Raw genomic sequence first — 12,855 nt, forward strand, 5'->3', positions numbered from 1 at the left:
CTGGCACGAAACGTGCTAGATCCCTCGCAAAAATTTCAAAATGTTTTTTGAAGTTCATTATAGATTTTATACTTGGATTCGATTCTATAAAAATTCCATTCTAGACTCATACTTCTCGGAAAAAATTGTAAGAATATATTTTAATCGAGTCCAAGTAGTTACTTTACCGAAAACAAAACTTTTCAACTTGATAACTAAATTTACGAATTAATTGTAATAAGAATGAAAGGAAAAAAATCGGTCAACTTGCTCGACTTTTCTCCTACTGCTGCCTAGAATCTGTTTGATTGTTTTCTATACTCTTTTCCCTTTAGTAAACGCATCTTTTTTTGTCTATCGCACTATCTATTTCCGTTCTTCACAGACGTTCTTATGTTACACAGAGTTTTAGCGGAGCGTTTTCCGAGCACTTTTGGTTCCCCTCGATAATTAGTTTTATCATCTATTTGTTTGTTCGTTTATTTGTTAATTTTTTACTGAAAAATTTTGCATCAACTTTGAAACGTTGCTGTGAAATTGTCGCACGTCCCAAAGCTGCATCAATATTGTGGGATTATTACTCTTGTGTACTCTTTTCTAGTTCCAGGGTCATCGGTAATAATTTCATTTGTATCAAACGATCCGATTCGCCCGATTGATCGAGAGTGACACGTGCTGCAGGTTGGGAAACAAAAGTGCAATGAGAAAAAAAGACAAAGGTTTCACCCTATATAATTATATGTTTCACTGTTTTATTGTTGAGTTTAATGTCTTCTTTTGTTCTTTCCTTTCGATTAATCAAATGCCGTCCGGTTACAGTGCTCTTGATAATTTAATTTTCTAATCAGCTCTGCAGTTTCATAACTTATTGACTCATTGTCTTTCTTTCGATCATCATCGCAATTGATCCGCGATTTTTTTGCTTCAAATACATTAGTCCGGGTATATAACTGAGCCTATTCGCCATCTCCCGATATTCAACGACTACGTTGCGCAATGGTTTTAATTTCTTATTAAAACCCGTGAGAATTGGCCTGTCATTCACACACAGACGCAAATACGCACTAACTATTTCTCATACCCAATTTCAATTATCTTCGATTGCATCAACGAACTCAAAAGCTCGTAGCTCGGAAATTTATTTTCTGAACTTTGTTTTTGGATTTCTCAGTTTTCTCAGAATTTCATTTTTAACACAATAGTAAAAATCGACAATTATTCAACAACGTTCTTCGAGTGATCAGAAAAATCTTCGGGACTACGAATTCGCGTTTAATTTCCAAAATTGTTACGCGAAAAAAGGTCCGCAAGTTTGAATATGATTTCTAAATATCTGTAGAGATGGAAAAGATCGTTCGTCGTTTTCTTTTCTTTTCACTGTATTTATTTACGTTCCGTTCTTCTACGTTTTTCTACGGTAAAAATTTTTTAAAAAAAAGCCAGTCGTCAAACGCATGAGCTTGGACTTGTCCAATAAATTTCCACCCCGTAATTTTGATCGCCATTGCCGTGAGCTATACAATTGCATAGTTAATTGTCCTGCATCTTTTGCATGGGCTGAGTGTTTATAAATTTTATTGTACATGAACGCCTTGTTTTTTGTTTGCCTCGAATAACCATTATCTACGAAGACGAAGAGGTAAGTTTTAGAAAAGATAACAACATCGATGAAAAGACTTTTTTTCATATTCTCAGACCTTTTCTTGTCCATTCACAGAGTATGATCATGTTTCATTTCGTCAAACTCAAAAAATTCTTTCGTTCAGGATTCATCAAAGCCAACTCAACGTTTATCGGTATTTTGATAATCATTGAATTTGGGTTTGACCGTTGTAAATTTTTACCCGACGTTTAAAAAGTCTCGGAAATTAAGCAACCCTTGATCGATGATCAAAAGTGGTTATGATTCGAATTCAAAGTTGACCAGTTTCTTTTTGTATCCGTATTACGGATGTCGGCTCAAGTGGAAACTACATACATGGCTTGGTTTCAGTTGGACGGTAACATTGGTCGGCTTTTTAGTAATGGTTGAAGAAAACCCTCCAATTATCCCAATTACCAATGCATGACGCTTGTCCCGACTAAGTGAGTAAGAACCAATCGGCATCGGACGTTTCCTTGCAGTCTCTAATCTGACCTTACCGAACCCAATCCGCTCTTCATATCCACGCGAAGTTTATGTCCTCGCAAAACTTTATACCGATAATTGAAAGTCTAATGAAACGGAGTCTCTGTGTGATGATAATAAGAGTGTTTAATTGTGTAGGATACTTGCCCTAGTTACAATAATAACTGGTTAGCAGATTGTGACGACATTCGTCGCTGACTGTGAGAAAAAATTTCGACCTTTTAATCTCCGCACGGTTTTAGGTCAGACTACATTTTTATAAGACATTCGGAAGCCGTCCACGGACCAATCCAATTTTGCCTAACGTTGCCAGACGCGTTGCACTGCGCTGCATTTACGTAACATATGCCAATCCGTATGTGTGGATACAAGCTCAAACTAAATTCCACAAACTTTTGCCCTCGCCAATCAGCGGACGAATCCTCGAACTGGAGAGGTCAGATATTGTTGTGCAATTGTATTGAAAGATTCCGATGAATCGGTTGGAAAAATTTTCGCTATCTCTACTTCAACTTTGGATCAATTGGGACGCTTCATATTATACATGTGCAATGCATCTAGCAATGCAGCGTTGTTTTAATCGGGTATTTGCTTGTTTTCATCTTTCGAACTCTTTTTTCGTTGGTCAAATTTTTTCGCAAGCGAAAATTCTTACGCAGCATCTTATCGGTCATCTTTTGAAACGCGGATGTCGTAAAATGTAAATTGCCTTCACAGCCTATTATCCTATTTCGCAACGTATATCATCATCCCGGATGATAAAAATCAAACACGCGTTCAACTGGCCAAATTGCATAACTTGAAAATGTTCGCAATAAAACATCGAGGCTTTTCCCCCTTCACTATTTATCGCTCGTATCTTCTTACCGATCCAGAAAGAAGTTGAGAACTTTTGCAAAAATCAAAACAAATCATCGGCACGATTTATTTGGAAAATTTAATTGGCGCGGAAGTAAAAGTGACGTGAATCGATGTGGATAAGCGGCTTGCGCTGCAATTTTTCTTCAAATGTGTAAAACAAAAAGTTTAGAGGAATCATAATGTTCTTGTATCGCATTTTTATTAACGCCAGAAATGTTTTGATGGCTCAACTGTTTTACTCGTACTCGACCTACAAACGAATTTTTTTACATCGTGAGATCACGAAATAGCAATAGATTAGCGCTGATTAATAAACTTATGCCTTCTTGAAACACAGGTCAAAGATGCTGTAAACAAATTTCAGGCTGTCTATACTTACGTTCCATTTGAAAACGGATTGGTCGGTGAATTATTAATTTAAAGATAATCTCGAATGGTTTCAAGCTAAATTGATAGAAATCGATGGAAAATTAAAAAAAAAAAAAAAAAATGGAAATCGACACTGACCTTTAAAATCACGTTGCTAGATCCGTCCTTCCAAAATATGGAACTGCGCAAAAAATGGCAACTCTGAGGAATGGAAAATCGAAAGACGACAAAAAAAAAAGAAAAAAAAAAAACACGAATTGACACGTGGCTCTGGCCAACCTTGGAGCTCATTCCTGACCTTGACACCACGAAAATGGTTCCTATTTCTCACAGTTTGATTTTTTTGTTTTTAGGGCGATGAGAAAGAGCTTTCGGGAGCGGAGGAGGAAAAGGAAGTCGAAAAGGCTCTTCTGAAGCCGCTACTATCCTTGGAGGATCTCGTGAGGTTTTCGGGCCTCGAAGGCGGTGGCGGGCATTCTCTTAGGGCGTTGCTTCAACAAGGACCTGAAACGGGAGCCGAATGGCCGGGTTTCGACCAGCAGACTTTCGCTCCGTACATCCAGAGGATGCTGGCGGCCGCAAGACCGTTCAAAGGTATACACCGCGATAATCAGTTTTGTTTTTATAACCTCCAGTAGCGCCTTCTCCACGTCAAGATTCAGGCAAGCACAAAGTGCCGAAGTCCTCGTTCAAGCGAGCTAATCCGATGAAAGGAGGTGGAAATTTCAGTAGCGCGCTTTTTTTCCCCCTATTTTTGGCTCCCTCTTGTCGTTCGGTTTCCTTTCACTTATATTCTTCTCTGGCATTTTTCTTTCATATTTTTACTTGTTTATTTATTTTTTCTTTCTCTCTTGCTTTCTGTTTTTTTCTTTACTCTCTCGCAAATCGCGTTACGGTGACCGGGGGAGTGTGAACACGTCCCATTTCTGAATAGGGGTAAAGGCGTAACTGGTTCGCAAAGCGGATAGGTCGGGCTTCTATCGATTACCGAAGTCTTACCAGAGCCGCTAGTGCAGTTTACTTCAAAACTTTGGAATTCTGCAGCTTACCTGTACCCCCGTACCCCTTGCTTTCCGGCTTTAGACTCGATCACTGGTTGTCCTTCCATATACTTCTACCAACGCGTATTGTTTGTATTTCATTTTCAGTTGATATCGCTGTACGATTTCTTGGGTGATCTGAACTACTCAAGATTTCCAACGTGCACAATTTAATTTCAGATTTTGACAAAAAGATTTGGTCATACAGTACTGTCACCTCTTTGATAAAAGTCTCTTTTTCTGTACCGTATTGTTAGAATTTGGTCTTGATTTATCAAGGAATTATTTTGAACTCTAACGATGTGTTTAGGGAGTCCATTAATCACGTCATCCATTTTTAGCGCATTTTCAACCGCCATCTCCTGTCTCATGAGCAGTTGTGATGTTTTGGAAGACCCTATCTCCCCCTGCTCGTTATCACGTAGATTTTTTCTTACCAATACGGAAAATTCGTGGGTCGGTTCGGTACATCATGGAGCGTAATCATGTATACTCTGTCCATAATTTACCTACCGAAATTAATAAGCAAATCCACTCGGTATTTATTGGGAAGAGATGCATAGAAAGTACACGTGATATTGGTCGAGACCCTCCCTTCCCTGCTCCTGTGTGATCGATCATGATTTTTCCAAGTACCTTTCACCTTCCGTCTTAAGCCTGACGTGAATAATGGACACCTCCTTTACAAGAGTCCATAATCCTCAACGAACTTCCGTCCTGTCTTTGAACATTCTATGGTATCCAGCCAAATCAAGACCAATTTCCATTGGACCCGATCGGATCGTTTAGGTCTGACCACTGAATAATTTTACCGAAAGAGGGACCTGAGGAGTATACTAAACTGATCGATGTTTCAGGTATGGAAACACCCGACTACCGTATCCCAGAGGTGATGAGGCGGTTGATGAGCGAGGACAAGCGATTGAGCAAGGATATGAACGGTGAACAGCAGCAGCACCATCACCATCATCATCAGCAACAGCATCACCACCACCAGCAGCAGCAACAGCAGCAGCAACAACAGCACCATCACCAGCATCAGCAGCACATGCGAGAGCCGATAACGAACGACGACTTTAATCCGAGCATAGAGGAGGAGGCAAGCGACAGTGCTCAGGGTAGAGCGATCCTGAAAATTCCGTCCTACAAGCCGGCGAACACGCCGGGGTCAAGTAAAAACGGTGAACCGTCGACGGTCGGTTTTCCTCAGAGTTTTGCCGGCGGTTCGGCGATGAGTGCGGCGGGTAGTCCGAACCTCTTGGAGCGTTTGAGCCCGGCGTTCTCCGGGACGAGCAGCCCGACGAACTCGCTGGCCGGGAAAGGGGTCGGGGTCAACTTTCGGGACGTGATAGCCAAGAGCATAAGCGTCAAGTTCCAGGAGGGCATGCCGCCCGGCGGTGGGGCCCCGCAATCCCAACTCTCCGAGTCGAACCCCTACAAACGGGGTAGGTACACCCCGCCACAACCGCCCCAGCAGTCCCAGGTACCCACGAAACCGGGGGGCCCGGACGGCAAGCCGAAGCCAGGAACGGGGGGCAAGGGAACACGTCCGAAGAGGGGGAAGTACCGGAACTACGACCGGGACAGCCTCGTCGAGGCGGTGAGGGCTGTCCAACGAGGCGAGATGAGCGTACACCGGGCGGGAAGCTATTACGGTGTGCCGCACTCTACCCTCGAGTACAAGGTCAAGGAGCGCCATCTGATGCGACCACGTAAACGGGACCAGAAACCGCAGGACGAAAAGGCTAAGGAGGCGGCCGTAGCGGCGGCCGCCATGCGGCAGGTCGGTGGTCAGGACAAGAAATCGCAGCCGGCGAAACCCCTGAAGACCTTCACTCCACCCGGTCCGATACCAGGGCCCAACGGATTGAAAATGCCGCCGTTCATGGAGGGCATGCCCCACCTGCCGTTCGCCCACCCGTTCAACTTTTGGGGCCCCGCGCCGTTCATTGCGCCCCCCTTTATATCCGGGGCCAATGTCTCCGCCATGATACCCGAGCAGTATTTCGCCACCCAGAGAATGCGGGGGCTCCAGGAACAGCAGAGAAACATCGCGCATCACCAGCAGCAGCAACAGCAGCAGCAGAGGGAGAGGGAGGGCCTTGGGGGCCCGCCGGAAGCGGCTGGGGCCTCGAATTCCCGGGCGGTTGGCCCGGCACTGGGTAAAAGCACGCGGGAGATGGCCGAGAGTCTTTACGACGGAACGGGGACGAACGGTAGCTTCCTCGACAACCTGATCAGGTCCAGCCTCGAAACGGGAATGCCCCGGGATCAGCGGGCCCTCGCAGAGGCCCGGAACCAACAACAGCAACAGCAACAACAACAGGCCCCCCACCACGGCCCCGAGACAATGAGCAACAAGGCGCTGATCGACCAGCTCTGCAGGAACTCGAGGCGCACACCGCTCACGAGGATCCCGCAGGAGGGGGAGGAAGAGGCGGCCTACCGGGGATTGGGACGCACGCTTCCCGAAAGACCCGAGCGCGTCCCGACCGTCGATTTGAGTCCCTCGCCGTCGGAACGGGGCCGCACGGATGACGGAAGTGACCGACTGACGTCACCGCCGACACCATCGTCCGTTTCGCGGGCCGGAAGTTGCAGAGACGAGGAGACCAGGGACTCGCGAAACGACGGTAGCAGCAGGGAGAGGGAGGGGTACAACGGGCAGGACGATAGCAGGTCGGAGAGGGGCGATGGGGAGAGGGAGAGGGACAGATCGAAGACAATGACGCTGCAGCAGCAACTTAACCACTACCCGGACTTACACAAGATGTACGCCGCGTCAACTGACAAAAGTGCCTGTGATAGTAAACTTATAGTAGATCAGTCGAGCCAGAAACCATCTCAGCAACAGCAGCAACAACAACAGCAGCAAAACAGCGAGTACAGCAGGTCCGCGGTTATGGGTGGCCTTGTAGCACAGCTTCAACGAGGCTACAACCCGACGACGAGGCCCTCTGTCGAGTCGCAGCCGCAACAGCAGCAACAGCAGCAACAGCATCAACAACAGCAGAGCAATCACGTCGCGGTAGAGCGCGCCACTGTCCTCAAAATGGAAGACTCGGTAGAGCAGTAGACAAAGTCAGTACAGTAATTATCATACTCGATTATAGTAATGTTTTATGTACAGTGATGATGCTAAGTCGTTTACGCGTTAAACGACGTCAACGCCCTCTCGGTCATATCGAGGGAAACCTGAACCACGGTTGAAAACTGTAAACAGAGAGGGGGGTGAGTAGCGATAGGTTACGAAGATCGGCAACGTCTTTCGGACTTTGTTGATCTGTGTGAAAAAAAAAAAAAAAAGACAAGCCGCGGAGTTGCATGATATATGTATACGTACTAGGCGCGTACACTTTTATATCATTATCGTATTCTCTGTGTCGATGTGATTCTATCTACTGTGTGTACTTCAAAGGTGAACAGTTAGGTTTTATAGGTTTTAGACTGATTTAATGGTTTTCTTCCGTGGCCGAAGGGTTGGCGGGCAAATCGTTCCAAAAAAAACACAAAATGAAACAATAGCGACTCGGCTCGCTCCTACCCTAAGTGAAAGAAACAAAAACTGATGCAGGAACAGAATATAAAATATGAATGAATGAATAAATAAATGATACACAATTACCTGTAACCATATACGTCATGAAAAATCCATTCCGTTATCACAGTACCGTAGTTAACGGGTCAGATTCAAAATCTGATCGGTTCGCACTTTTTGACCACGGCGAGATACATATTTATAACAAGTGAGAATAAAGAGAGGAAAAACAAAACTATATTATTATAATATATGGATATAATAAAATATTGTGAGGATGAAGCAAAAATACAAAACAAATTCGCATACAAATACACAAGGAAAGACACATCATTCATTTACATGAAGAAAATAATTAGTTTATCAATAAATAAATAAATAAATAAACTATAAGAGAAACGAAGACACGCAGACATTATATAGACACACGAAACACAGTACACAAAAAACACTCAACGTATACCTTATTATACCTAATTATTATTATTATTTTTATTATTATTATTAATAATATTATTATTAATATTATTATTAATGTTATCAATATTATTATTATTATTATTGCTATTATTATTATCATTATTACTACTAATATTATGATTACGATTATTATTACATATATATGAAGGTAAAAGAAAAAAAAAAAAATTACCACAACGTATTTTTTTTCTCTCCTCTAGCGATGTAAAGCCACCTAAATATACCTATACACTTATACATACATACATATATATATATATATATATATATGTATATATAAATCGTGTATATATATATATATATATGAATATAAATATGAATACAAATATATTTAAATATATATTATTAAATATATATTTAATCACAATACATAAGGAGCAACATATTATCACATAAAGAATAATATATATTTTTGGTCATAAAAGTAAATGAAAAGTTGAAAAAAAAAAAAAAAAAAATAGAAATGAAAAATGAATGACGACGACGAAGAAACCAAAATATTATGTTCTTGGCACGGAAACCGTAAATATTATTGCTGTTACATGATCGCAATGCATTCTCCAAATCCACCGTTCAGGTCAACATTGACGTCCCCGTTGCCTCATTTGCGGCAATTTACCGAGGTGATTTTAAATCTTGAAGACAGTTTTGAACAGTCTTCGATTACTGCACAGAAAAAGACAATATTCGCAAAAGCCCCTTTTCCAATGTTTACGACCCTTATGTACACCTGACATTGGTTCAAATTGATTTGAATAATCAAGTACGTGCTGAAATTCTACGGTTACCAATTTGGCGTCACGAGTCGAGAGTTGAAAACCTCGCCGCTGGACGCGCGGCGATCGCGTGAGTAACGCGAGGCCCAATCGAGGCCCCGATTCCGAGATTTCTTGACTCGAACCCCTCTCCGATCTACACGTACCCTGACACGTAAGAAGATGATTACAAACTATACGTCAAATAACCATGTGTAAAGAGAATAAAAGAATTTTTATACGATCGTAATTTTCTACCGTTATACAGCACGCAGGTGTGTGTAGAATTTAGCCTGTAATATCATACATGTATAAAGAAATAATTTCACGTAGATTTTTCACCGTTCCAAACTCTTTGATGAAGGTAATCGGGGCTGGGGTTCGAGGGTTGAATATCGGGACCGCAACGGAAACGTTACGAAATCGTCTGCTGTAGATTTTTAGAGGTAGAGAAGAAAGTTAACCTTTCGGGGTCCGAAGTATCGAAATACGCCTTCTGGTGGCAAATATATGCGACTAGAACCGGGTCGTATATAATTTTTGAAGTCGTTTTTCCTAGTGGATTTAATTCTGTATCGATTCGATATTCTAAAATGAAACTTCAACAGCTTGCACGAATTCTTCTGCGCTTTGATATTCGCATAATTATGGTTGAACGGTCAGCTGATGACCAGGTTCGCCGCCGTATTGCCATCAGACGAAGCGTAAGAATCTGTGGCGGTTTTGGATTGCAATATTCGACGTAATGTGGTGTGAAATAGAGAAGAATTTTTATTGAAAATAGGCTCAAATGTTAACATTGGTAAATCAGATTCCACCTAAAACGAAACATTTGTGAATTTTGACAAGCATTTTTTAATCCCTCATTCTCTGTCATTTTTTTGTCGACACTCTGGGCTTTCCGTACGTTTTAGAAATTGTATTGAAAATTGTCGTCATAACTATTTCAACTTCTGAATAAGTAATCCAGTGTATTTGATATTTGAAAATTTTATTCATCATTTTTCCAAACATCGTAAACAAAGAATTTCTATTCACTGCGTAGCATTTCCGAGGGTGTCGAAACGATCTTATGTACCATGTAAAAGTTCACTTCGGAAACTGAAGTAAAAAAACAAAGATCAAAATTCAATGTGGTTTCGTTTTCGTAAGATTCGTCAATCGCCCGAGATACTTTTAATATACATAATAGGTGCACGAGTTACTCGGGCGTAATTTCCACTTGGTGAGAATTCATTTCCGTTGGACCAAAAAATAAAAATTATTAACAAATAAACAAATAAATGAATGAATAAAATTAAACATAAATTATTAAGACAAAATAAATTAATTAAATAAAATAATTAACCGTTGACCATGTATGAACGAGACAAAAACATTAAAATAAAAACAATTATTTAGTAAACATAAAAACACGTCTATACCTACGTATATATTTACCCTATAAACAAATAAATATATACGTATACGCGCCGTGTGAATGAGTGAATATAAACAAATATACCAAGCGAACGTTAGTCTACGAATGACCATAAAATAATACGACGAGGTGATGAAAAAAAAAAAAAAGAAACTGTTGATGAAAGTGTTCTTGTTTGAAAAAATTTCTCTTCGTTACATTTACGCTATTCAATTTTTCGTATTTATGATCAATACTATTAATATTATTATCATTGTTATTGTTACTATTATCATTATTATTATGTTTTTGCTGTTATCGTAATTTCTGTTTTTTACTCCTTATATGGCCCAGACTGCATGCAAACATGACTTGATCTATCATACGACTGACTCCCAGGCTGTACATCTACGTAATGCATGTATGTTCGGTGTTTGAAGTTAAGAGAGAAAAAAAAAAAAAAAAGAACCCCCCAGCAAGTAATTAGAAAAATTCTCCCCCCTCCCGCCTTTTTTCGCCCCCGAAGCAAACTGCATTAACTGAATTACCATAAATTGAAGATAAATAATAATAATGATAATTCATCAAAAATTATAATACAAAAATTATCGCATTATACGCATCACGTATGTAACGTTATATAAAAATGATATATATATATATACGTATATATATATATATATATACCCACGTATATGCTCTCGGTGTTTTTTGGAACTGTAAATACGAAAAAAAAAACAAAAACAATAACAAAAATAAAAACTTTATGTCATAAATTCAATCGAACGTGTGTGTGTGTAAGAAGATATAATAAAAAAAAGCAAAACAAAAAAGACAAAAAAATTAAAAATCTATAAGGACAAAAACATGTTTTTTGAATACACATATATACATATATATACATATATATATCTATAAAAAAAAAAAAAAAAAAAAAAAAAAAATGACAAAAAATTAAAAATATTTGATACTGCTTAAGGTTCTAACGACCATGATATAATTGTGTGTAACGCTAACCGTGTTGAAGTCATTCGGTGTATCTCAAATTCTCTATTTGTACCTTTAACAAAATTTCACTTATGCATACATACACGCGCACACATGCATGGATGAATAGACACTTATATGTACTACATATACTATGTACATTAGGGTGGTTCAGAAACAGGTTCAAAAGATTCATTTAGGTATGCAAAGACACTAGTTAAAATCTTAGACTTTAATATTAATATTTAGGGGTGGCTCATCGTACTTTTCGATTTTCCATAAGAATATCATAGGAAAAATGTTGTTTGCTTCTTATAGTTTTTATAACTAGCTAACGAAGCGTCGTACAACAAATCTAAAGACATATTTTTGTAGGAAATTGAATGCTCTACAAAAAAGTTGTCTTGTCAAAAATTTCGTAAAACTAACTGTGTCAAAGTTACATCCAGTCAAAAGTTGAGTTACCTATAATTTGACCTTTTTTGAATATTATAGCGTAACTACCGGTCTTATAAAAAAGTGTACGTGAGTTTTTTTTGTAAAGCATACACTCGACTTTAAATAGATGATAACTGATAATTGATTTTTGCAACAATGAAAAAAAAACTATCTTTTACCATTAAAAAAAAAAAAAAAAAATAATAAAACGAGAAAAACAATTTCAGAGCAGATTTCTGCTAAAGATCTTTTTAAAGTGTACAATTTTTTCATTGTTGCAAAAATGAATTATCAGTTATCATCTATTTAAAGTAAAATGTACGCTTGACAAAAAAAAAATCATGCACACTTTTTTTTATGGGACCGGTAGCTGCGCTATAACATTCAGAAAAGGTCAAATTATAGGTAACTCAACCTTTGACAGGCTTCAACTTTGACACAGTTAGTTTTACGAAATTTTGAGAAGAGACCTACATTGTAGTGCATTCAATTTCCTACAAAAATATGTATTCAGATTTTTTGTACGACGCTTCGTTAGCTAGTTATAAAAACTATAAGAAGCAAACAACATTTTTCCTATGATATTCTTATGGAAAATCGAAAAGTACGATGAGCCACCCCTAAATATTAATATTAAAATCTAAAATTTTAACTGGTTTCTTTGTATACCTAATTAAAACTTTTGAACCTGTCTGGAAGAAAAAAAAAAATATATATTATTTTTCTGAATCACCCTAATATATATACATATATAGTGAAAGGCGGTAAGAATAAAAACACAACTATCGCGGTTCCCACTTGACACTTACCTTCATCACTCTTCGAAATTAATTGTTAGATGTGAACAATGCTGAATATATATATATATATATATATACATA

The 12,855-nt window shown here is 39.3% G+C and overlaps 1 protein-coding gene across 9 annotated transcripts in view; it reads left to right on the top strand.

Moving 5' to 3' along the window:
* The window catches only part of Eip93F (Ecdysone-induced protein 93F), a 113,073-nt gene that overhangs the window by 92,298 nt on the left and 7,920 nt on the right, over positions 1–12,855 (top strand). For all 9 annotated transcript variants that reach the window (XM_046615294.2, XM_046615291.2, XM_046615299.2 and 6 more), the window contains 2 exons: positions 3,691–3,931; positions 5,235–12,855. The exon at positions 5,235–12,855 is cut by the window's right edge and continues 7,920 nt beyond it. In XM_046615294.2, coding sequence (XP_046471250.1) covers positions 3,691–3,931; positions 5,235–7,453 — 2,460 coding nt within the window. In that variant the 3' untranslated portion in view covers positions 7,454–12,855. The remainder of the gene's footprint in view (positions 1–3,690; positions 3,932–5,234) is intronic.

This window comes from Neodiprion pinetum, chromosome 3 (assembly GCF_021155775.2).
Source record: "Neodiprion pinetum isolate iyNeoPine1 chromosome 3, iyNeoPine1.2, whole genome shotgun sequence".
Classification (NCBI taxonomy): Eukaryota; Metazoa; Arthropoda; class Insecta; order Hymenoptera; family Diprionidae; genus Neodiprion; species Neodiprion pinetum.